The sequence below is a fragment of the Gasterosteus aculeatus genome, chromosome 17 (assembly GCF_964276395.1).
Source record: "Gasterosteus aculeatus chromosome 17, fGasAcu3.hap1.1, whole genome shotgun sequence".
NCBI classification, from domain to species: domain Eukaryota; kingdom Metazoa; phylum Chordata; class Actinopteri; order Perciformes; family Gasterosteidae; genus Gasterosteus; species Gasterosteus aculeatus.
In genome coordinates this window covers 15,954,214-15,980,853 of record NC_135705.1, presented here as the reverse complement: position 1 = coordinate 15,980,853, position 26,640 = coordinate 15,954,214, and the positions used below count along the sequence as shown (strand labels likewise).

Below are 26,640 nucleotides of genomic sequence, written 5' to 3'. Positions count from 1 at the left end.
CTGTTAGCGTGCATATCACATTGGCCCACTGCTTCACCCCTCTGCTCCACTTTCTCACGTGAGACGTGCCCGGACTACACGCGGCAGAGAAATGAGGCGAGGTATTCCAAAGATAAAAGAAGAATAAGAAAACATGTAAACTTCTTTAACCGATTGAATATATTACTGATGTGGGTTTGTTTAAACTATGCTGCAAACACTTCCATTTTTACGTAGATTTTCCAGGTAAAGTGGGTAAAACAAAGAGTCCGTACAGGAGTGATGGTGTTAGAAAGTGGTCTGACCTGCCCTCAGCAGTCTGGGTCTCATCCATTTTTGAATATACCAGCTTGATGCTAATTTAGCCGTCTCTGGTGCAACACACTCAAACTGTCTGCAGTTATGTTGCATTATGGGTAATATAGGCTGAATTTTTGACAAAGAATAGTAATGCATCAAACAGATAAGATGTTTCTTGTTCAGCTGTGTAGATTTTGTGCATAAATCCATAGGTGAGGTGCATTAATATGACATTTAATTGTTTGTACTGGTGAGCAATGGTGGCTAGGACACAACAGATTAATTAATAGTCCCTGAGGTCGATTGTATATTCAGTGTGCATTTGCCACAACCAGAGAAATTTTGACACATTTTGATTTTGATACTGCTGGTCATTTTAATTGAAAGTGTTGCAGCCAATAGCAATGCAGAGGCAGTTATTGGTGCGTGTCTTTGGTTTCCATGACATCACCAACACTAGAGCGGCCAAAGCAAGTCTGCTTTTGGCAGGACTCTGTCGGCAGTTCAAGAAAAGCCCGGCGGTGTCTTCCAGTCAAACCCAAGCACGAACCGTTCTGCGCGGCCACACAGGCAGTCTTCGCATCTGCCAAACATTCTAGAGCCCAAGGAAACCCAAAGGAGCCAACCAGAGGCTGGCAGGAGGAGTCTGTGCTATTACCGTTCTTTGTTTAAACCAAGGGACACACGAGTAGTGGTTTGAAGATTAACAACCGATAAATCCCAGTTGATTTTGGTGTTGCAGATGTGAGTGACTGGTAAACAATATGAGGTCCGATATAAGAGGGAATACATGTAACAGGAGCAGAGAGGAAAGACTGAAGTATTGGCGGAGGCAGGGAGCCCCCCCCCCCCCCCCCCCATTGTGTCCACTTCAGTTGCAAACTGCTTAACATGCAATCTTTCAAATAACTCCTGTCCTGAATGACCCACGTAGATCAGGACGCAGGACGCAAATGAATTGCCGTGACTATTAATAGAACAATTCTCCTAATGAATCATTATAAGACACATTTATGACGGCCTACTTTTCACTCATGGCACTGATCAGTTCATCCTGGTAAATATGTTGACGCAAATGACCCTTTCCCCCATTATGTGTTGTTGTATTAAGTAATGAACCCACAGTGCTCTGAATTAGAGGTGTTTTCCACCTTCGCATGTCGTTTTCTTAACCTTCTGACTTGTGAAGACAGTTTGTATGTAGGTCACACAGAAGCTTGTGTATCTGTCGGTGGAGGGAGTGTAAACTCATCAAACGTCAAGATGGATTGATGGAAAAGACTGTGGGTTATTTGGTGTTTTAGGTACTGTAAAGGTGTTCAGACCTGAGTCAAATGATTGGTCTTTTGAGTTTTCAAAATATTCAGACTCGTATCGTACGCAAACGTCCTCCTCGTCTTTGTCTTCTTAGCCTTTTTAAAAAACAACACACTGCATTAGCAAGTTCTGTCTGTCAGTGTTTAGGCAAGTGCTTCTTCTTAAGAGCCTGACTGAGTTTTTGGCCCCTCCTCTTTTAATAGTGAATTATTCCAGCCTCAACTGGCGGAACAGAGAACACGTATTCTGTAGTGGTTCCTCATGAGGAATAAAGTAGGTGTAGTTAGCGATCCACTCCATTCCTACCTAGACTCCTTGTGCCCGTCATCGACGTTATCATACAGGATACGCGCTCCAAAAATCTGCTCATTTCAAGTACAGAGATAGCAGCAGGGTGCACGACAATGTAAGAAATAACCACGCAGTGTGACGCCCGGGGTTCGTGTGCATTGACCCAAGAGGTGTTGCTTTTCGGACGGATGATGCTGTTGTGTCGGCATCATCATCGGTGAAACACCGCCATGTGTGAGGCGGTCAGTGATTGGTGCAATGTGAACATTGGTCACCATCGATTCCAGGCAAAGAGGTTTACTAGATAAATACAAGTTGAAAGTTGCTTCTAAACTCCTTAACCATTTTGTCTTCTTGTTGCCTTTTGTGGTGTTGTTGTTTTTAACAATTACCTCAACATTTGTGTTTGAAAAAAATATGTTCCTCTTGTACCTGGAAGTGGATCTTCTTTTCCACTCAGCTGCATTTGTCTATCGGCCTTTCTTTGCTCGTGGATATTGACAAAAACTAAAATACTCTCCTCAAAGCTGCCGGAGCCCCGGGGTCAGATCGAGGTCCTCCTCCCAGTTTGTGGGGCAAATGGAAAGTCGGCGACTCCTTTTTGTGTATTGTGTATAATGTCACAGAGTTTGTTTGTTTTTGCTTTTTCATGGAAGACCTTCAATTTCAGCCGTGTTTGTCAGTACAGGAATACGGTTATCTCGCTGCTAGTTTTTACCTTCTGACCAGCCACATTCTCGGATATTAGGTCACACTTACCCGGATTCCTCTTTAGTGACCACAATTTCAGCATAAAGTCATGTTTGGTCTTTTTTATCTAAATGTTTTGGAGTCTGCAAGAAGCGAAAGGAAAGCCGCTACGAACATGAAAGAAGTTTATCAGTCCGGTTCGCTCGCGTCCTTCAAGCTCAAAAAAGGCGGTGCACTTTAAAGAAGATGAAGACACACTTGAGAAAAATGCCAAACAACAGCACCAAACTGGATCCAAAGAAGATGTCAAGCAAGATGACTCCCGGCTCCCAGCTATAAACCCAAAGTCGCACAAAGAGTCGAGTCCAACGTTGTCCTTGTGGAGGGACGTAAATGTAGGTCACAGCTAAAAGGCAAGGCCAGGCCTGGGGGATACGCTGGCCCAGGGTGCTCCACCGCTCGGGGGGGAAAGCAAGCATAGGAAATAAAACATTTTTTTTAACCCACCAGAGCACATCCTGAAAGATATAGCAGTCGATACTTACATTTCAGTCTTTTATTTTATTGTGGAAGGTGTGTCAGTGATGCCCACTTGAATGATACATTCATTTTGGTCTTTCATGTAACATTTTTGTCCTGACAAACCTAATATCGGCATCGTCAAATGTCAGCAACCTTATCGGAGTCTGTCATGCCACCAGAGGGGCAGATGTTCCCTAAAATAGTCTGACATCAGTTCAATATAGATGAGTTTCTGACCAGAGTGCTATTTGTGCTTGTAGAGGAACTGGTGAAGATCCATTTTGTTTTACAGTATTTTAATCATGAAGCCTATTTCGGGATGTGCATGTGGGTGGTTTGTTCAGTGCAAGACATACAAACAACTGTGTCGTTAATTTATTCCTATAAAAGTAGTGTGAGCAGCTCATTATTGTTCAACACCAGCTAGAGGGGTGACCTGTGGATCCAGCAGAGAGTGTGAGAAGGACAGGAGTGTCTGTGCTTTCATGCTAAGCAGGGAGAGCTAGTTATACATAGACATTTGTCAAAATGTGTCATCTTAACAAATAACTGGATGAACGATCCATTTTATTGTTGATCCTCTCATGTGCCATTCAACATGGCCCCACAAGCAAAAATACATCCTTCGGCCTCAATGTCGTCTTTGCAGTCCGGTATAAACACCTCGGCTGAGTCAATTCCGTTGAGATGACAGGAAGGGGACGGAAAGGAGACGATTTGCTATTGATCCCCTGTAAGCTTTGTGACAGTGTGGGGCAACTGGGAAGAACAAGGTCACAGCGAGGGTTGTGACCGCGCGTTGTCGTGTATCGATTGTGGTTTGAAAGATCTCATGGTGGAACCGGTATCTCAGTATGTAGTTGAAAGACGTAACATTTGAATCGGGCAGGTTTGCAGCATGTTTTATCTTTCAACAGAAGCCCTGCATATGTAATTCTGACCTGTCAAGGATCAAATGAATGTTTGACTCTGCCTTCACGTTGGTACACGTTTGACAACCAAGTGTCAGAAAAATCAACAAACTCTCACCGTTTGGGTTATGCACATTGCAACTACCTGTCTGATGCTGTCGCTTTAAGAAAAACAATATACAAATCTAGACACGATAAATATCTGTGGACTGGAGACACACATGTTGTAATGTCCATCACACTCGCAGCCTGAGATCATAAACTCGTATCAATCGATTGTTAGAAACTGCACTCGTACGGATTTGCCACAGTTCACCGTCAACTTTGCTTTTAGTCTCCTTTGCGAAAATCCTGGTGGTTGATTGCTCGCTGTGATGAGTGTTCTGGTCCAGCTTCTTATTGTGAATGGAGTCAGTATCGCACTGGCGATAGTCTCACAGTATCGTATTCTGTTGGATGGAGAGCTAGGATGTTTTTTTTGTTCAGTTTAAAACAAAGCATTCTAAAGATGTGCATTTGCAATACTTGTTGTTAGCAAGAGTTAAGACTACAGAGGTAATAATTACTGTTGTACTAAATAGTTGAAGGCTTAATTTATAACACTTCAACAATCTCAATATCCAAAACTGACTGAACTGGGTTTTTACCTCCAAAAATATTCTGCTTTAATTGATATTGATTTTTTGCCATGCGGCTTTGAAAGCTACATTTTTACTGTGGTGATTGTGTTTTCTCTCCTGCTCGTAACAATATTTATGGAGCTGTCCAGCAGCAATCTAACAGAACCACAGATTACATTTTTATAACCACAATGACACTAAATCAGACGATCGCTAGAATGTTGCTTTTTTTCATACGCACCACCAATGCCTTGAAGCATTGAGAAAGCAAAAAGAAAGGGATGGACTTGTGCTTAATTCAGTCTCTCTAAATTCAGGCCTTGCATAATTGACTTGCGATCTGTTGGAGTGGAAATGTGAGATCGGTTTGTGGTTATGGTTACAAACGCCCATGTAAACATCCTTAAGATACGGCCACATTAGCATCCTCATTTCAACCAGCTCAGCTATGGATGTAAATCCCATGTTTACTCCACGTTTAGCTATGATTCAGTCCAGCTACTTCGGATCTAAATACATATCTAACTTTATTCATCTTTCATGATACTTGACAAGCTTAAATAATAATATAGATTTATTGGTCTTCCTGCTTACGTTGACTCTCAACTGTCTGCTTAATCTCGTCTCCCTGGAAGTCTCAGTGACACTTGACTGGAGTCTAAGCAGTCCACTTCAGCTCAGTTAGTTACACATTAGAACAACATGGTACCTGCTACTTTATTGGTACCTCAACCTGGATTCCAGGGAAGCTGAGCCGATGATATACCTGACGGGTGGTGGCGGCGCTGACGGGGGGAGAGGGCGCCAAAGTTGGTACCCCCTGGGTACCGAGTTTGAGGCCCCTGAGTTAGAGGATTCAGCGAGTGTCCCTTTTTTGAAGATAATTTGGAGGCAGGTTCATACGGCTATGCCGCGGCGGTGAGGCAGCTGGAGGGATCTCATGAGATGGACCGACTGAATCTGGTGTCTTCTGTAACGGCTCCAAACCGTTTTAATGACTATTGTGAGAGGCACGAGTCTAATCTTGTTGGCTTCTTCATCAGAGGAATTGGAGCAGCAGCTCTGGCACATTCGGGAAGGAAAATCTGGGTGAGACCAGATTTGTAGGCATGTAGTATTTTGCTACATTTTCCTCGCAAGCTTTGACACAGGGGAGGAGATATTTCCATGACAACCTTTCTAAGCTCCCCGTCGCAACACCCACAATCACACGACAATGCTGGTGTTATTTTGCCATAGTGCTGCGGTCACCCTGCGCCCCCGGGTTCCCTATGGTGGTGGGGCTGCGATGTGGTTAGCCTGAAGTACAACACGTTTATTTAGCATTAGCAATCAGTAACACCAGATACGGTTTAGAGGTGAAGAGCTCTAAGTCGCTCTCGTTGAGGCGTGTGTGTGTGTGTGTGTGTGTGTGTGTGTGTGTGTGTGTGTGTGTGTGTGTGTGTGTGTGTGTGTGTGTGTGTGTGTGTGTGTGTGTGTTTTGGTGTGTGTGCGCTGGCTGGATGGCAGTCTAGTGTGACTGCTGGTATCTGAGCCGACCCTCTGCTGGCTGGCCTGTGGGAGGACGTGGCTGAGCGTCGGGCCCCCGTCCGCGGGAAGGTACCGGCCAGAGGATCGACAGACCGGGAGAAGGCTGCAGAAACCGTTAATTAAGTAGAGCTCCACATGTTTAAACATGAATTGCCAAAATCGTACTGTAGTCGCCCCCCCATGAATATAGATTTCACAAAAAGCACTCATGTTCAAATGCAGCTTTTCTGGTGTTTTGAACCCGACAGCATGTCACAAAGTGCTCTATATTTTGGGCTGCTGCTTCACTGCTATTTTAAATCCTACGTGTTTCAGATCTTCCAAACTAGTATTCCACATACATGACAGCTTCACAAACTGCTCACTTTTGTTCAGCAGTGGAGTTTTGCCCTTTGGCTCCCAAACAACTGCCGTCCCTCTATCGAGAATAAACATTTAAATAAAACATGACTCGTCACAATGGGGACGTGCCCTTGTTGAGGTTTTGCTGTTTTTAGTTCGTATTGGTTTCATGGATGTATTGGAGACACTGAGTAGGACACAGGCTTTAGGTTTGGTCCGTTTTAATAGGAACACAGACTTTTTTAGACTGGGCTCGTTGCCCCATTGATTGAAGACGTGTCATTGAAATAGTTTTTCTCCCTCTTTTACTTCTTTCTCGGTTAGCAATCGGTCCAGCTCTCAATGCATTTGCATATGCATAAATTATGCTTTCTCATACGAACCAGGCGTTTGAGTCACACCTCTGTGCTACTCGGTAGAGCGGAGACATTCAGCGTGGTTACATGGATTCGAATAACTGGCTTAGTCGGACTGAAATCGAATTATCCGTTTCATGTAAACACCTTTGTCTGACTATGTGCGGTCCGACTACGATCCGGTTAACACCCCTGGATAAATCGATCCGATCCGGTTGATAGTTCGACTATTGCGGCATGTAACGGTGAATCGGATGAGGAACTGGACTTTGCGTCTTTGCGCATGCTTGAGATCCCGACGGCGTCTTCTCTCCGTTATCAAATCAGCCAATAGCGCCATTCGCATTCGCTATACTCCTATTAACATCATGCAAAAATAGTAGAGGGATGTAGCTTCACCTTGCTCTCAGTTCGCCATCTTTCTCGTGATGTTGTTGGTAGTGGTGAAGCGGTCAAGCGGAAATGGCTGTATCACAACTAGTTGTAATGAAAACAGCGCCACCTATCGTATCGGCCAATGATTCGATTTATTCACTGCCATGTATATTGGGATAATAGCACCTCCCCCCGAAAGATAGCATAGTCCGACTAAGCAAAGATTTGAATTATACCATCATGTAAACACACTGACTGTAGAGGACTGCCTCATCACTGGAGGACAAACTTGCCCTCGCAGCTTCCCCACATCTCTCTCTCTCTTCCTCTCCCGTCCTTTCCAGGTTGTCCCTAGCAACAGCAAAGATCGCCTGATGCATGAAGACACTAACATTTCTTTCATTTTTTCTGGTTGTTTAAAAAAAAAAGCATTGTATTGACGTGCATTATACAGTTACAGGCTACTCAATGTTTGTATTTTTTGAGGGGGGCGGGGGGCATGTTTGTTTGTGTTGGTTTGCAACGGCAGTGTCATCGGCTCCCTGTGTTACAGTTCAACGGACAATATCTCAACACTTGTTTTCTTGATCACTTTCATAAACTGGTAATGATGAGATTTCTATTTTTGGGGCTTTTTCTAACGCCCACCCAGCCATCGCAGCCAATCTACAAGGCCTCATTATGATTATGCTAACTCGTAGCCTTGGCAGTCCCACTCCTTGACTTTTCCTTGAGTTTCCTCTTCCTTTTGGCTGTCTGTTAGCTCCCCCAGTCCCAACCTTAGGCAGAAGGGTCTTTGCACTTCGGAACCTGTCTTTCCTTCTCAATCAGTTTCACAGCTTGGTCAATGAAGCTATTGGTGTGTGTTTGTGTGTGTTGGAGGGGGTAATCGGGCCTATAGCGATCATAGTGTCTCCCCTCTGGGTCTGACCCAAGGCTCTGCTTTTCTTTCCTTTTTGAAACACTGGTCACAATTCCGCTTCCTACTTGGTTTTCTGAGAGCAGCAGTGTGTAAACGGAGTCCCATCAATGGCCGCTTTTGTGTGGGAAGTGAACCGACAGTCCGCTGAAGGCTCTCCAAAGTTGACCTTCTTTAAAAGACTGAGTGAGCGGACAGACTTATTTGTTTGATGGACTCGAGATGGGATTTGTTTGACTCTTCTCTCAAGTGTCTGTTTGTGTTTGTGGGCACCAAAATGATTTTTACTAACGATGAGCAGAATCCGTTTATAACTGAGATAACATACGGGAGCGGAGGGGTTGTGGTAGCTGTGATAAGTTCCTTTTTGTGTGAGATTTTCTGGCTCCAGATAGCCGGCATGCCTTTACAGGTGACATATGCTCGCGGGAGTGTAATCTACATGTGTGCTTGTTTGAGCACGGATCTGCACAGCCCTGATTTATCACCAGTGTCACTGAACACGGAAGCAGTGGGAACCTCTCCCCTATATCCCCTCACATCTATTTTTACCAGCCCGCTTGAGACCGAGTGATTGGGAAGACAGGACTGGATGGATCAAGAGGGGGGAGCAAGGGAAGGTAGCAAAGAGGGGAACGCCCCTTAAACATTTGTCTGCCAGAACAAAAGGAGAAAGATTGTTCCTCCGCATGCTACCGTTTACTCCATTCTCAGCGCTGACAGATTTATTTCCGTTTGTAGTCCGAAACAATAAATGCAGTAGAGCGGGACACCCAGCAAGAAATGAGCAGGGGGGAGGCAAAGGCGGTGTGATCAAATGGAGTAATAGTGAACGTTTGGAACAAAAGATTTAAATTCACAGTGACGTCATCTCACTGTTGTCTCAGCTGTGAAGCTGTTTACCATCGACGCCACGCTGGCCGACTGTCAACAGTCAATAAAGACGAGTGCTGGAATCTCACAGGCTGCATGCCGCACCACGCACATACATATTCACATCCTCCCCACCCCCCACATATGGCAGGCTCCCACTGAGGTGTTACTACGATGCCTCACACACTACCCCAGTTTGAAGGAAGAGCGCAGCAAACAATGGAGACTGCTGCTGTGACTGTTTATATACCCGTATTATAATTGCTCATGTTATATTGCATTGAAACTCTCCCAGACGCTGTGGGCCCCGGTCCCATTTACCTTAAATCCAAGTGCAGGATGACTGTTTAACGTCTTAAAGAAAAGAGTTAATAGCAAGATAAAAACAACGCTTCCTTTCACTTATCTTCACCCGGACTCCTTGTAACTTCCTCTCTTTGATTTGCTGTCCAGGTACAACGCGTGGCCCACGTGACGGAGAAGTTTCTGGCGTGGACTACAACTTTCTCTCGGTGGAGGACTTCCTGAAGTTGGAGAAGAGCGGGACCCTGTTGGAGATCGGAACGTTTGACGGTAAACAAATTGCACATTTGCTTGGATGTATTGTATATAAAGTTGGGTTTCAGACATAACTGGTTTTTGAAACGTGGCCTGCTGGCACAGTGGGACACACATCTATTCAAACAAAGTGTATTTTAGCTTAGCAGAAAATAACCAAGTGCCTCTACACCAGCAAGCAACCACCCATGGTACATCCCCAGCAAGCCGGCGTATTTTGTCCCCTTCCGGGCCAATCAGCCTGCCAGGTCCACCAGCTGGCACAGCGGAAGGGAACCATGTCTCCTCCAGTTGTTCACCCTGGTTTCTGGTTTCATTCACAATCATCAATCACGTCAAAGTAAATCCACTAATACGGATAAACTAACTGAGCGGAGAGTCTTCTTGCTGCATCACAGCGGGAAGACCTATTGTATTTTTCTCAAGAGGAAAAATAACAATACATTTGTTTGTTGTGTTTTCACCGCTATCGATATCTCTCTGCCCGACACAAATGTTGCCTCTACGGTCCTCAGTCCAACATGTTTCCTCCTTTCTCTGGGGGTGTTTGGAAGCAGCTCTCTGACACACTGGAAAGCTCTGGTTATAGTAAAAGCAGACTAGATAAAGTTGACAGGGAAAGTTTGCTGTCAAAATCTTGATATGCTTTGTCTTTTGTATAATGGGTAGATTCATGAAAAATTGATGTGTTGGATTATATAGAACACAGGTGTCAAACTCATCCGGCCGCCGGGGGTCCAGTGTGGGGACCAGGCAGGCAACAAGCTGAATTCATAGTTTGCCTGTTACCAATCTCTCAACATCAGACGATAACATAAAGACAAATTGACAATTTTGTAACAGAATAGTTTCCATCATCGAAAATGCATTTATTCAGATGTAGCACACAACCGTTGGTGATAAACCAGAGCCACTGCTTACACACTGTAAACAACAACAATACCACCGCGTATCATCTCCATCCAGCCAGATAATGTTTAATTAAGTGTCTGCTGTGTCCACTTAGCTTGTTCGCTGTTGCATAACAATGGATTTCCCTTTGACTTCACGCCAGGAGAAGCCAACGAGGCCAATGGGCTTCTTACTTGCTTACTCTTCTCCACTGGTGACCGTATGGAGGAAACCACAGGCTTTCAGATATCAGCGTTGGCTTCCGACTGTGAGCCTGATTAGCTTTTAATATTCAATAAATAACATGGGTTGCATTCTATGTAATGCACTTCACGAGACGACTCTGCGATTGCTGAAAACAAAATGAGCTGAAAAAATACGAGCGTCCGACCAAAATGATCGAATCAAACAAACTGTTTCCACCAGCTTTGAGTTTAAGTCTGTGTGTAGTGAAAAGTGTGGGGTTGTGCGTTTGCAACCACCTATCTGAATACTTCCATCATCACGCCTCACAATGAGTTTTACCAATTTATACAAGCCTCTTCCGGTCTTCAAATGTACACTCTTCTGTTTTGGCTCAGGAATACAATAATATCTTATGGGCAGGTTCTCATTGTCATTAAAAAGCTCTTGAGAACTGATTGCAGAGATTGCAGTCGGTGTTCATTAATATTGGTATCCATTACCTGTGTGCATTTCCTGCTATGACCTGCCAAGATGTCTGCTCTGAAAGAAAGTTTTTTGTTTTTTTTTAAAGTTTATTTTACTTTTAGTTTGCCAATTTATCTCATGAATGTAACTTTGCCACTTGGACGAAAAGATGTATTTTTCTACGGCCTTCACACATTGGGAGCTTTTTGGATGGTGGCTTTATATTCAGGTTGTCAGATGGTACAGCCTCCATAAGTCTTCCTGCTCTGACTAAAAATGAATCCGTTTTTCTTTGGATGTTTGATCCTCTCGTCTGTTTAGCTGAAATGTTGTGATGCCACTGGAAGACAATTTGGCTGCAAATTGCTCCACTAAATGTCATTTGTTTGAACTATTTGGAAGAAAACTACCACACTACTTGTGTATCCAATGGTAAAAGATTTCTTGCTATCAACTATGATTCAAAAGAGTATTCAGACAATATTATAGAGAAGCAATTATGTCATTTTTTCAAAAACACCATTTAAGTCAATTTCGTTAAGTAAAACAAAAAAAAAGGTGGTCTCAACTTTATTGAGATTCACATTCTCCCAATTTGCTTACAAAGGCTTTAACTAAACCTTTGACCCGCCCTACTGAAATACCCTCCTTTTCTCCGCCTTTTTTAAATTTAATCCCCCCCCATCTCTGCCTTCCGTTGCCTAGGAAACTATTATGGGACGCCCAAGCCACCGGTGCAGCCCCCCAGTGGGAAAGTAATTAACAGCGGCGGTATCGGCGGTGATGCCCCTCTGCCAGACGGGCTCAGCGGTAGCCTGCCGGGCTCGCAGCACTCCACTCCCCGACGACGCTCCAAGTCCTACAATGACATGCACAATGCTGGAATAGGGCCCGGAGAGCGGCAGGAGGACGACGACGAGGACCTCCCTGACATGACCAGTAGCTTCACAGGTAGGCGCAGCGTGTTTGCGTTTTCTCTTGATGAAGAGTTTGACGAGGCCTTTTCAAATATTTATTTCATATCTCCTGCGACTCTCGAAGGCGCTTTGTCGAGTCTGGGAAAATAAATAAAACCCTGGTGATGTTATCGGGATTTATTTCATTTCTGCTTGGATGTGGGGACTTGACATCTCGAACAGAACGTTTGTGTTTACAACCTTGAAAGTTAACTAGTCAGGTTGGGGGTAATAAAGTATGTATCATCCAGTTGCAAAATGGGAAATGTAGGATCCAGTGTATTGGGCTTTTGATCAATGACGCAGGTCGGGATATCTCTGCTTTAGCTCCCCCAAATCTATACAGATGAAACACTAAATAGCTGCAATGACCCTTTACTTAAGCACCATTTAGTTTTTGTATGGTTGGGAGGATGAAATAAGGAGTTTGAGGCCATCACTCAATGCGTTCAAGACTGACTGAACACATGATTTAATCACACAATATGTGGTAAGTGAATTGATAATGAAAGCAACCCACCAAACCCAAAACTAGTACGACCGACTACCAACGGTGGAATGCAAGTGAATGCTGAACCTCACATATACAGTCGATGTCTGTTATTCAACTGGGCCACTGAACAGCCTGCAGAGTCCTTTTTTTCCCTTCTGGCTGCTTAGCTGGGCACAGATGTGCATTTCTTATCCTGTTGAGCAGCTTCACTCTGAGAGTTCGGAGGTGAAATCCAATAAGTAGTCACTTGTCGTATCACTCAAGAACATTTGAAACATATTCTGAAGCCAGGTGCAAACAACCGCCTGTCTCCAATGAATTTAGGCACAATTTTCTTTCATTTGGATAAAAAAAATACCAGGCTGCAACTGGCTGGTACTACAGTCCGCATTAACATTTGCCAGCTTCGCACAGGCAACTGCCAATAATGTGCCACATTTATCATCTTCGCACACGGAGCACAGGCTAGTTAGTTTCACTTGTCTATTTTTTCACACCGATTTTTACGCCTTTTCTCAATTTTGCCTGCAACTAACTGTCAGGTGACTGGCCGCTGGCCACTTATTGTAGGTTTATTCTCATTATCTTTTACTACAGGACTTGCATGCTTCTTCAGCCGAAGTGCACACCTTTAAAGGCGAGCAAACCTGAGTGCATAGCGGTCTTTAACAGCAGCCTGAGAACACGCCACGTTCTGTTTATTCTGCTGTATAACACTGGAACGTGATCCTGCGCTCTGCAGCGCCGTTTGGAAGGAGAGAAAACCGAATATTTAGCTGTGATTGATGAAGTGGGAGGGGATGCAAGTGGAGACGAGGGAGCAGGAAATTAAATAGAAAAGAGGGAGTGGCCGGAGAAAAGGAAAGTGGGAAAGTCTGAAAAGGATTGGTTGGAGAAAGAAGGAGAGGCAAGGAGGGATTGTATCTAGTGAAGGAGGGTAAGCGCATAAAAATGAAGATGTAGGAGAAAGCACAGAAAGGAGGTCGAGACAACACTTTGGTGTGGTGAGGGAAGCGGAACACAAGAGCGTCTTTGATTGGTGAGTAAGTGGTCGCTGGGTTTGACTACATCTGCCTGTATCTATGCGTCAAAAAAATGTAAAATAGTGCCATCTGGCTGCAAGCGGCAGAGAGTGGATGACTGAGCAACCTCATTGTAGTAACCACTCTAAATCAGCATCGGAATCCATTTATTGGCACATGTGTTACACATAGTGGAATTTGTCTCAGTACTCGGGTTATCTGTTAAATAGAGGGAGAATTTACAAGATTGAACTGCAAATTCTGGGAAGCATGATGCATCACTGTTGTTTTTTAAAGGGCACTGAAATTTGTTTCATACCATCCTCCCGTTTTCTGATATTTCCTCTTGTGTGTTAGTACGTCTGCAGACGCTGTCTTAAGGTTGACTAAAGCAGCTTCTGCCATGTGTTTCGAGAAGGTGGCATCAAAAGTTGTTTATTTGCCACCTTTGATTGCGCAAGCTGTGAGGGTGCCAGATGGGTGGGAGTGTGAAGATGAGATAGCAGGAAATTAGGTGCTAGCACTTTAGACGTCACGGTTGTAGGTGCGAACTGCCCACTCAGCGATCTTTAACTCAATTGAATGTCTCAATAGCTGTGAGCGTGACTCAGAGATTTTAGTTAAAAACAATGCGAATGCTTCCGAGTGTCCTTGGACAGCCGAGGCAAGCTGGTGGCAAGATGAAGCTTTCTAAAGACTCTAGGACTACTTCCACCATGGAGGAATGTAGACTGGACATGTAAGTGAGATGTTTCATTGGATCCAGCTTAGAGATGCAATGGCATCAAAAGTGTAGTTCTTTACCCCTTTTCCGTTTGATTCTCAAAAACGTTTGTCTCTGCACGTTTTTAGTCGGTCATGTAAACAATTTGGCTGAAACCGGCATTTCTTGAGAAAATAAACTCCTCCCCGCCAGTGGAAGCAACTGTTGTGGGTTCAGACCTGTGCAATATTTCCACATCCAACCAAAATGTGACGTTTGCCTTGAATTCTGTAGGAGATTCCAGTGAATTAGACGAGATTCCTCACTCAGCGCGCCCCTACGCCCCCCGCAAGAGTGACCCGCCCTACGTTGGGAGAACCCCCTCACCATCGGCCACCACGGAGAGCACTCAGCAGTCAAACTCTCACCTGAGCCATCCTCCCCCGGAGGATCCTCTGGGAATTCTGCCCGACAACTGGGAGATGGCCTACACCGAGAGCGGAGAGGTCTACTTCATAGAGTGAGTTAACTGCAGGCAAAGTACCCAAGTTCCACTTTGTGTTCTGACATCACGGGCTGGAGCGAGAGTCATTTCCTCACACTCTCCTACGCTCCATGTTTCTGCCTAATTGCATGTATGTTATTGTGGGCGTTCATTGAAAGCTTCAGAAAGTGTGGACTTTTGAGGGACATTAACATGTATACAATGGGAAATGCACCTAGAACACTGTTAATTTTATCCGCATGTCATTTACACGTAGCCACCGTACTCTAAGGCCCATAGGTACATTTGAATAAGAAACTGGGAAATAGAGTCTGCATGATGGAGCGGTGGGAGTAAAAACATCCTAAATGCAGAGTACAAAGAAGTCTGTTATAAGTACTTTGACCTTGTGAGACTCTGTTCCTTTAATGAATGAATACTCAAGCAGAGTTTTATATGTGTGTGTTTTCTGTTTAGCCACAATACAAAGACCACCTCCTGGATAGACCCTCGGTGCATGGACAAGCCTCAGAAACCCTTGGAAGAATGTGAGGACGATGGTACGTTCAGGGGCACGACTACTTTTTGAGACTTTGTGTGTTTATGTAATATCCTCTACTTGTGTGTTGCACTCCTTTTTAAATATGGCACAGACTGTTGAGCAGGGCTTCGGCCATTAACTTACAGATTCTTCTATTTTCTTTTTTGTCGAGTGCAGAAATACACGTTTATCACATTCTGCCTCACTATTAGAAAGCAATACCTGTTCATTAAGTACATCTTAGATCCTATTCATATATTCCCAATCAACCAACACTGCATTCAAATGGTAGTTTTAAGCCTGGGTGAGAAAACACTTCAGTTTAGTTATTTTAGTCACTTTAGTTACTGAAAATCACAGTGGTTCCCCGAGCAGCCTTTGGGTGTCAGTGTTGAGTCACGGAAAGTCGTCGTGCAACAAGGCTCTTCTATATTTTCTCCCTCAGCGGTTTGTCAGAGCAAGATGCCGCACGGCACCGTGGAATATCGGCATCAGTGGCGTCATGTAGCTCAGACGAGGCGTCGCGCCCGCTGTTTAAAACACAGAGAGAGAGAGAGACATTTAATATGGTTCCTCATAAAATTGTGTGATTTATTGGGGGGAGGGGTTTAAATGTCATTTATGTCCAGTTTTGGGGGGGGTTATAAATGTACACCAGCTCTGCTGGATCAAACTACACACAGGGATCCCGTCGTTTGGGGGAAAACATGCCCCTGGGATTTTGCTCACATGAGGCTGCGATTCTCAGATGTTGTTGACTGACTTGTAGATTTTTGTCTCCCCATCCCTCCTGTCCACTTTCTCTTTCCATTTCACAACGATCCTGTGCTGCTGTGCTGAGTAGAAGGGGTACACACAGAGGAGCTGGATAATGACCTCGGTAGGATATTTTCTTCTTTTACACTTTGTCAGTGTCAGCTTGGCTCAGAGACACATCTGATTCACTATTGCATTTCAAAGCCTTCCAGCCAAATTCATGCATTTGGGAGTCACAACAAGTTAATAATCAGCATAATGACATAAAGTAATTTGCAGTGGATGAGAGATGACCATGACCACCAAAGACTCTAATCGTCTAGAAATGACCCATTATGTCAGACTGGCAGAGATCCGTTCTCAGTATGTGGCTCAGAGTTTTATCAAACGCACACCGGGGGTGATCAGAAAGCCGGCCTCAGACACACCCGTCAACGTGCCCACAAGCCACCAGCAAATCAGACACGTTCACACGTCATTTCATACATACAAGACGAGGGCCGATCCGGGGACGAATCCGACAATGATGATTTCCTAATGGGTGTCTGTGTGAGCCAGACGAAGACAGGCTTCCATCAGCACCCTAACTAGTCTATCAGACGCAGAAGCGTGGCCACTTGTGCAGGATAAATGGTGTCTGGAGACCGTGCCCTGCATCGTTATATACAGATAACAAATGATGTCATTCCATTTGAGGAGAGATCTGAATAATAATTGTAGAATATTGTAATAAAGGAACAAGAACGATAGATGCACACATTTCACTTCGTCCTGGTTCTGTTTTTGTTGAGTTTGGAATAACGCGTTGCTACAGACAAGCGAAACAAACCTCTTCTCTTAGTTTGATTTTTAAACACCTTCAGTTTTGTGAAATGGGATTGGAAAGGTTTTCGTCTGCCCCAGGGACTTGGATGGGAGCCCTGAAATCAATTCTCTGCTGCCACAGCTACATAGATCAATATTTTTTGAATTAATATTTAGTCAGATGACTAATGCCATGTGAAAGGTGGTGGGCCACAGAGAAACATCACACAATTCATAGCTTTAGCTCAGTTCTCCTGCAGCAGCAGGAGGACACAAACATCTTTACAGACCCTTTGTCTTTTTAGCTGCTCTCATTGGTTATTGTGTTAAACAGCTGCCGTGTTATAGGCACATCAAGCGGCCCTCTACTGGATGAATATATTCAATAATTATTGATCAAAACTGTTTCAATGCCAAGTGGGCGAAGGAACGCAATTAACTCCAGTGCTGTGAGGAGGAGCCGACCCAAGCATTTATGAATGCACACACTCGCACACTCTCTCTCGCTCTCGCACACACACACACACACACAAAGTGCCCTTGTAGTACATGCTCACTCAGGAGAAATCAATTGCAGCACCGTATCAAAAGAATGAGATGCAAATAGTTAAATGTAATTAAACATGCTTGGCTTCCCCTCAAATTGCCGATATACTCCTGAAGTTGGGATCATGGAAACCGTGGGGACAAAGTGGGCGGAAGACACTGCTTGACAATAGACGGCCTCCTTTCTCTTTATCTCTCTCTTTAGTGTGTACATTCACAGAAATGTATACAATGCTGTAAAGAAGGCTGCAGCACAAAATGTCCTGTCCCACACACACACACACACACACACACACACACACACACACACACACACACAGTCACAGGTGTTCCTCCAGGAGCGGAACCAGCGCGGTGTGAAATCAAGTGGGTGATTAGAATTTTGCCGCAGGCCATGCAGGAACGCATTCCATTTAATGTTCCAGTTCAGAAATCTGAATGATAATTCACCGTGGCCGCTGCGTGCCTTCACCCCGCCCAGCAGCACCGACGCTGTGACCTTGCAATCCATTTTTGGCCGCGTGTGCTTTTTTTTGTGTTAGGTGCCGAAGATCTGCAATTGCAGCAACACGACCGACCCGCTTGCAAGCGTTGATGACTCTAAATGCAGATTTGTCTGCCGTTGCTCTAAAACACTTTTTAGCCCACTAGCCGGTGTAACAGACAACAGATCCGTAGTGGTGTGTGTCACGCCCACACAATTTAAACATCCCCAGCTGGCCTTTTTTTTTACTTCTTTATCTGCTGCTTACTCCACTCTAACCGAGGGCCCTCCTCATTAGTTAGAAGAGGGAGGCTCTTCAAGTTTTATGATGTAATTACCAATTACGATTCTACTTGCACACAGGGCGAGGCTTAATTGGTGGGGGTTAATGATATGTAAAACTCATGCATCAGAGCAGAGGATCAGTTTGTAGCCAATAAGAAGCCTATGAAGTTATCCATGTGGAGGGCAGCCAATAAGCAATGCTGCTGTCACATCACTTTCCATTGCGAACCCAATCCAAGGCAAATTTGGCAATTACATGCTGTGGGACCCCACTATATTGCTACTTTTTCTTTACTTTCTCTAAAAGTCTGTAAAAGTGTCTGGCACTGTGAGAGAGCAGCCACTTTCAATGGCACATGCTCATATGAAGCAGGTTTTCCTTTGAGGCCATCATACTGCCATCGTGTTGAGCCAAGGACAGGAATGTTTTTACCAATGTAGGAATCCGAATGATGCAAAATGTGCTTCTAATGCACAGTGTTCATTAATACGAGGAAAAGATGTGTCATTATGCAAACATGCACGCATTTTGTGCGTTATGCAAATGTTTTTCTCCGCATATTTTAAGAGTGAAGCAGTTCACCCTCCTTACTTTAACCTGTCTTTCTTTCCTTGCTTCTATTCTTCCTATTCTCTCTCTGACCTCATCGCCACTCCTTTCTCTCACCGTCTTTCCACCTGAAATCCTTCCCTTCATCTCTGCCCAGAGGGGGTCTTGCTACGCTCTCATCTGATGTGTAGAAATGTCAGCAGTGTGTGGGGGAGCCATGGGGGGGTTGTGGATCTGTGGCGTCGCTCGTACCCTGGAGACTGACTCACAGGCAGTCACAACGTAGAGGCGAAAAGTCTCTGCCGGCTCTGCTTCTAATGGCCTGATACACGGCCCCCGGCAACTCTACAGCCTTGAGTTTTCACCGTTTCCTCTGTCTCGCTCATAATTTGTCCTTTTCCATTTTTTTTTTTCTTCAGAACTTCCACCAGGATGGGAGAAAATCGATGATCCAGTGTACGGGGTCTACTATGTTGAGTAAGTGTTCAGTATGTAAAGCCATCCAACTCTCCTATAGAAATGTACAGGCAGGAAGAAGAAGAAATGTACTTCTTGCAATTAAAAATAGATAATTCCCCTCTTCCTCACTCCTGACCTTACTGTAAATAAGAGCCTAATCTATGCACTGTCCTACAGCGATAGTTTTGCTGCAGCTATTTTGGTCTTTTGCGTGCTGCAAAATGTAGGCCATTTTGTTTGTGTCGCTATCATTTGGGATAACATGCAACTCACGTGTGTGCGTCCCTGTGTGTGCGTGTGCATCTCATCTTGTGCCCAGGGCCTCAGCATTAATACGAAAATGTTTCAAGCATTTTTGTTCAAAGCAGCCTCCGGGGGCTCGAGACTGTGGCATTTCACTGTTTCCCCCCTCTTTGTGTCTGTAATGTCCTCCTGTTCGTCTCTTCCATGGTGGAAGGTTAGATTAAAATGTATCTATTTGACGGGATTGTGTAACGCACTCTGAAAGAGAGTGGTTTGTGTGTGTGTGTGTGTGTGTGTGTGTGTGTGTGTGTGTGTGTGTGTGTGTGTGTGTGTGTGTGTGTGTGTGTGTGTGTGTGTGTGTGTGTGTGTGTGTGTGTGTGTGTGTGTGTGTGTGTGTGTGTGTGAAGTGTAGATGGATGCGTGTGTAGTGCTCCACTGTGTATTAATCAAGGCTTATCGCTATGTCCATCCCTCTCCTGACCCGATCTCTCTCCACCCTTTTCCTCCCCACTGTGCCTTTTCTTTCCCTCCCTGCCGATATTTACTTCTCCTCCTACACCCTGTTTTCTATCCTTATTGTTCCTTATTGCCTATTATAATTCCTCCCGTCCTCCATTTCTTTATTCCTCGACCTCCATCTGCTTGCCCCTCCTCCCGCCGTCCCAACAGTCACATCAACAGAAAGACCCAGTATGAGAATCCGATGTTGGAGGCCAAGAGGCGCAGGCAGCTGGAACAGCAGCAGCCTCAGCAGCCTCAGCCCCAAAGCCAGCAGCCACCCGAAGGTGAGCGCTACATCCGAGGTTTGTTCACGAGCCCCCACCATGGGCGTCATTTCCTTTCTTTCTATTCATGTCTTTGACTGAGTTGGTTGCGTCTGTCTGTGTGTGAGATTGTGTCTTTTTAACAGCTACTGCTACTGTATTTTCTTGATGTTGCCTGCTACTGCCATATAATTTGCTAAGTGCCATTCCATAAAGGCATAACTATTATTTGCGGCTGTAACTCGCAGCCCTTTTCAAGTTAATTTGTGCTTTCACTTTCGGACACTTGTTACTTGATAATAACTTGAAAGCTTGTTCCCTTGTGGAATGAAAAGGTAAGTTGTTTTTTTTCTGCTTAAAATGATCTGCTTGCTGAAGAGAGCCTCCTTCCTGATTAGCTCTAAGTGCTACCAGTATTACAGTCATGATTTAGCTCGCAAACCTGCCAAAACACGGCTAATTGATAACCTTGGGTTGCTGCTGCCTCCCGTCCTAAGCATTCTGCATTCACAGGACACCCCGCAGGTGGAGATTAATTGTAAATGCAGCCCGGCCCACACGGGAAGTCTCCTATCGCACTCCACCTTCTGCTCAGTCAGCATAAATCATTCGATTCCACTTGATTACCTGCAGATTTTTCTCCCCGTCTGAAAGCTCAATCTCTCTTTGAGAAAAACTCAATACTATCAAGCAGGGTTTTCCCCCCAATTCTTTGCAACTCTGCATTGATTCCATCGCACTGTTGGGAATATTAATGAAGGTTGTAGTCTGATTGGTGCCGTGATGCTGTAACAAAGCGGTTAATCAAAGACAAGGGCCACTATGGGGAAATGGGTCGCTCAATTCTCCACGCACCTCCATTTGTATTCAATAGAGAGGTTGGGGTCACATGTAATTTACAGGTAAAATGTGATACCGTCATAGTCAGTTTACCACCTTCACAGGGAGGTTTTGTTACCGAATATCAGGCAGACACCACACCAGCAACGGTTTCATTCTTACAGAGAAGTTTTCGTGTTCCTGTAGTGTCCTCTAATCGCACAGTGAGACAGTAGGCCTTGTTGTCCCGGAGCCCTCAGCCCCAGTTTCTTTTACAAGTAGGGCAACTGTGCACCTGTCCAGACCCCGTCTAGAGAACATGTGCCTCTTGCTCTTACAGAATGGATGGAGGACTCTGCGTTGGCAGGGGCCCCCCTGGCCAGCTATGCTGCCAACCACCAGGAGACCTACCGGGACCCCCAGAAAGGACCTCCAATGCCCAACGCAATGGGACAGAAACGTAAGTTCCCATCGGTATAAACGTACACCGTGAGACTTCCTCAAACCACGACTGCTTGTTACCGTTTAGCTTCCAGGCCGGGGAAGCTGAACGGTACCTGCTTCAATTTATCATAACAAAATAACTAATTCAGATCATGCGGCTTGTTTTTCCTCTGCCGCCGCTTCAGGTTGTTTGACATTCCTTGACGGAGGAGCAGTTATTTATTGACTGCTCTCTGCATCCATTCGGTCATATAGTCTTAATGCTCCTACTCATCTGGTATGTACATCGGACTACAGAAAGCGGTGTTTGCATTTTCTTAACGGACAAACTCTGCGATGGTTCTAATATTTCTACGTTTTCACAGCGGCCCCCATGTTGATCCACACAGAGCCTGTGCTATGATGCTCTGTCTTCTGCGTTAAATAATGGCCCGACTGTTTAGCGACCCAAACACCTACAGACACAGTGTCTAGCCGTTACTGCCAGCTTCCTTTTATACCAGCCTCCCACGAGCAGCGTGTCTAATTAGCACAGCCAGGGCAGAGAATTAAACCGCCTCGCCACGTCTCTCCCTCCGACTCTCCCTCCGACTCCCCCATTCTGCTCTGCGGGACGTCTTTGCCTTTCCCTCATTGATCTCTTTATGTTCTAGCTCACATGCCATCGGCTCTCTCATTCTCTGCTGCGTCGGTTCCACCCTCAGTCTCTGCCTGCACAGCGCTGTCCTTGGCATTCCTCTGAGAAAGGCGTCATTTGAAATCTCCGTTTCCATCTCCCTGCTGCTCACATTTCTCCTGCTTCCTCGTTTTGCTTTTGTATCACTGGACCGCGTGTGGATAAAGCCGCCGTCTATGTTCACAGTTTTGTCAGATCTCTCCTGTTCTGAAAAATGCTCGTCATGAAGAGTCTTTGTAGCGGTTATAGCACACACCGTATAACCAAAGCCATCCATGGAACCTTTGTTGCATTCCTCCACTCTCATTTCTGTGCTGTCAAATAAAGGCAAAAATATGGATATGTTTGAAACTAAGCATTGCACAACCTGCAAAAACACAAACACCGGGACACTCGCTGTCTCCAAAGGTAATGCATTTTTCATTGAATGCATTAACTGTTGCACTACAATGACCTAACGTGGTGCCGCCGGCCACAAAGCACAAATTCCTCCGTGATCCCTTCTCTGAAATGCACCAGGTTTCAATCTTTCCTTCACCTTTGCCATCATCTCCCTATACATTTTTGTGAAGGGTGCGTATCGTCTTCTGTGGCATGTGGCTTACGTGTCTAATAAACCGTTAGATCTCCTTGTATTCGGCTGCTGTTATTACCTCTACACGTTCTCGACAGCTAAGCCGGTGGATAAATACCTCTCTCAAGCCTCTGAGATAGACTGATCCCATCTCTTCAATGGTTCCTTAATCCCAGATAATGAGGCAGAAGAACGAAGAATGAGTAATTGGGTTAAGATTGTTCTCATGCAAAAAGACTACTGTGAAATGTGTATAGTGGATATCTGAATGTTCATTAAACCCACAAACCAGTATTAAACGATGATGATGTTGTGTGATCTTCATCCGTATTGTATGTATATATATATATAATTTTTTTTTTGGAATAACATTTGGAACTACACCCATTTTATACCACATGACATCTCACCTGTCTTTTCTATATCATTTTAGATGATCTATTTATTCTAATCATTTTTTTGTTGTTATGCCATTGGAGCAAAACACACAGACGGTAGTCGTTGCACACTTTTCACCAGATATCACTAGATCGAAAGCAGCTTCATTCAGTTTGGGTTGTTACACCAGTGTATCACAAAGACATAAATAAAATGATCTGCGTTTGTGTGTTCAGGAGGGAAGCCTTTCTTCACCCGGAACCGCTCCGAGCTGAAGGGGACATTCATCAACACCAAGCTGAAAAAGAGTCGCCGGGGGTTTGGTTTCACTGTTGTGGGAGGCGACGAGCCAGACGAGTTCCTGCAGATCAAGAGCCTGGTCCTGGATGGACCGGCCGCCCTCGATGGCAAAATGGAGACAGGTTAGTGAAGCAAATATGGTTATGAGTAAGGAACCTAAAAAGCTTTGACAAGTCAATTCCAGACATACGGAATCAAACTTCTCCACCTTTTTAGGCGACGTGATCGTCAGCGTCAACGACATATGTGTGCTGGGCTACACCCACGCCCAAGTTGTAAAGATCTTCCAGTCCATCCCGATTGGCTCCATGGTGAACTTGGAGCTGTGCCGCGGCTACCCGCTGCCCTTTGACCCCGATGACCCCAATACCAGCCTGGTCACCTCGGTGGCCATTATCGACAACAAAGACCCAATCATTGTCAACGGCCAGGACGGTTCCCACAACTACGACCTGCCGCCCAGCCACGGCAGTCAGAACAACAACATCGGCTCCACCAACGGCGGGGCCCCCCTCAACGGCCTCCCGCGGCCGCACAGCCCCTCTGCGGACGTGGCCTCCGATACGTCCTCCCAGCACGGCTACCCCAGCGACGTGGTCACCCTGGCCTCGTCCATCGCCACGCAGCCAGAGCTCATCACCGTACACATGGAGAAAGGGGACAAGGGCTTCGGCTTCACCATCGCCGACAGCCCCGGGGGCGGAGGGCAGAGAGTGAAGCAGATCGTGGACTACCCGCGCTGCCGCGGCCTCAAGGAGGGGGACATCATCGTGGAGGTGAACAAGAGAAACGTGCAGAGCATGTCGCACAACCAGGTGGTGGACCTGCTCAGCAAATGTCCCAAAGGCAGCGAGGTCACCATGCTGGTGCAAAGAGGTGAGCGGACATCCACCCCTCCGTATGCATGCTTACTGTCGCAGTGAATTTGTCACGGTAATGGATGAGACCAGATGGAGATGGAGGGAACGGGTGTCAACTTATAGGACGGTTTCTGATTTAAAGGCCCATACGATGAAGTATCGCAAAACCAAACAAACCGTTCCTATGAATCTGTGCAATGGTGAAAACAATGATTAGGCTGTCCCGCCCTGCGGAGAGCTCTGTTATTGACACACATAATTATTTATTCATGTAAATAGAGGTTGGAACGAAAGGAGAGATTGCGAGATCGAGGGCTTATTATGATATGGGGGAAGGAAAGGAGGGAATAACGTTTGTGGACGTTGATGAAAGTGGGAGCGAGGGAGGTGTTCACACTAAATAGTATTGACAGTCAGAGCGCCGTAGCGGTCTTGAAATGGACAAGAGGAAGTGAGTAAGAACTGGAAACTATGAAAAGAAGGAAAAGCATCACAGGATGTTTTTTGGTCAAAGTGTGAATATTCTCTCCTTTTCCCACTTGGCCCAATAACTTATTCACTCGACTCTTTTCTTTCTTTCTTTCTTTTTCTTTCTGCTGTGTATGTTCGTTGAAAAACACATTTAGTTTATTTCAGGCTGTTGGTCTATTCCCAAGTTAAATTCAGTGGCTTTAAAGATACCACAGATCGTGCGGGACTGTCTTACGTCCGCCAACCTTACTTTCTGCCGCTAACGTGCGTTTCCATTGTTAATAGTTGAAGCTGCGCAAACTGGCGCCTGCACGTGAATGCTACCGTGCAACTGGCAATGGAAGATAAAACTGCAATGATTGAATCTTTGGTATTTCCCTTCCAATCCCCATCAGACTCTCAGTCCTGCAGCGCTCTAAACGCACCGTGTGATACAGGTAATTGACTATTTCATCTGTCAGACTGACCATAGCTTGCTTTGGAGCTCATTAATCCAAGTAACTAAAATGATTGTTTATGTGTGTGTGCGTGCGTGCACGCGCTCACGTGCAGTTTATCTCCTCGTTCGGGCTACATGCCCTGAACTGTCGAGGGAAATCGGTCAGATGAACGGCGGCCAAGTCGCATGGTCGTCTCGCATGGCGTCCCCGTCTCCCTTTCTCTGTCTTTCTCTCTCCATACGTGACGGTCTCAATTTGTGTCTCTGTCTCTTTCTCCATGCTCACACACACCCAAACGCACACACAGAGCAAACTGCACTCCTCCTCACTGGCCTTTGCTAATGGTTAGTATTCCTTCATCGCATTAGTGTACACGGGCCCACAATGTGATTTAGCCTCATCATGGGCAGGGGCTTAATAGGCTTTCAATAATGTAGAGGGCAGTTTAGCAGAGCTTGTGTAAACACTGTGACTAGCTTTCATAGCCACGAACAGACACATTGACTCCCATAGAAGGAATGGCACTGAGCTAATATACATGGTATGGTAAGCTAATAATGTATATACAGCATTTTAATTGAACTAAATTTACCAAATGTTTTTATCCTGCTTAGGGTTTAGGTACACGGCACGCACACAAACAAACACAGGAAACAAATGAATGAAAGTCGATTGAATGTACATCGTCTTCTGTAGGACCTGCCCTACTACTACTTCATGCAGATTAATAATAGAACAAAAGTCTGCTCATTACACTCCTCCCGCTTGTACATTTCCTACAGTAGTAGTGGCTACTGAAATCCTACTGGCTCCAACACCACAGAGCAGCCGGGAATCATTGAGCTGGCTCAGTGTTGCTAATTGCTAACTAATGATGATTAATTTGATTGATTACTTAATTTAGCGATCTATTCATTCATTCACTTCAATATGATGTCAGGAAGAAGAAACGTCAGAGAATATGTTCAGAAATGTATAATCAATAATCAATTTCAAATTGTAGGAAACCGAAAATTAGCCCATTTACCACATGGGGAGAGCCGAGACCAGAGATTGATCAAAGTCAATGCACCACCCACACTGCGTCATTCCCATCATACATGTCATACATGACATAGTGTACATACACACACACACACACACACAGACTCTGCTGCGGTCGTGAGAGCATTAACCACGGTTCCAGATATGGAGCCTTAATTACTCCTCTGCTTTCTCACTGCGGCTCGCTCCACCAGACGCAGCAAGACGCCGCGGCCCCTAATTGGGGCCTTGATGTCGGCTTTGCTTTTCTTACGCTCTCATCCGCTTCTCCCTTTACTCTCGCTCCCTTCCTTCATCTATCTATCATCAAGGATGTCTTCTTCCATAACCGTGCGCATGTACATCAATGCGCGTGCACGCTCGGAGCCGGTTTCGAACGTGAACAGCCACGTATCCAATTAGGGGTTTGAGAAGGATCG

At 45.2% G+C, this 26,640-nt stretch overlaps 1 protein-coding gene across 21 annotated transcripts in view; it reads left to right on the top strand.

The window, feature by feature from the left end:
- Nucleotides 1–26,640, top strand: part of magi1b (membrane associated guanylate kinase, WW and PDZ domain containing 1b) — a 96,235-nt gene that overhangs the window by 47,854 nt on the left and 21,741 nt on the right. For 12 of the 21 annotated variants that reach the window (XM_078091568.1, XM_040202921.2, XM_040202918.2 and 9 more), the window contains 10 exons: nucleotides 9,479–9,598; nucleotides 11,831–12,076; nucleotides 14,594–14,819; nucleotides 15,261–15,343; nucleotides 16,169–16,204; nucleotides 19,169–19,226; nucleotides 20,121–20,254; nucleotides 21,375–21,494; nucleotides 23,343–23,528; nucleotides 23,623–24,282. In XM_078091568.1, coding sequence (XP_077947694.1) covers nucleotides 9,479–9,598; nucleotides 11,831–12,076; nucleotides 14,594–14,819; nucleotides 15,261–15,343; nucleotides 16,169–16,204; nucleotides 19,169–19,226; nucleotides 20,121–20,254; nucleotides 21,375–21,494; nucleotides 23,343–23,528; nucleotides 23,623–24,282 — 1,869 coding nt within the window. Of the gene's footprint in view, nucleotides 1–9,478; nucleotides 9,599–11,830; nucleotides 12,077–14,593; nucleotides 14,820–15,260; nucleotides 15,344–16,168; nucleotides 16,205–19,168; nucleotides 19,227–20,120; nucleotides 20,255–21,374; nucleotides 21,495–23,342; nucleotides 23,529–23,622; nucleotides 24,283–25,059; nucleotides 25,175–26,640 lie in introns of those variants that run through there. The other 9 variants (XM_078091576.1, XM_078091579.1, XM_040202923.2 and 6 more) reach the window with 2 other exon arrangements.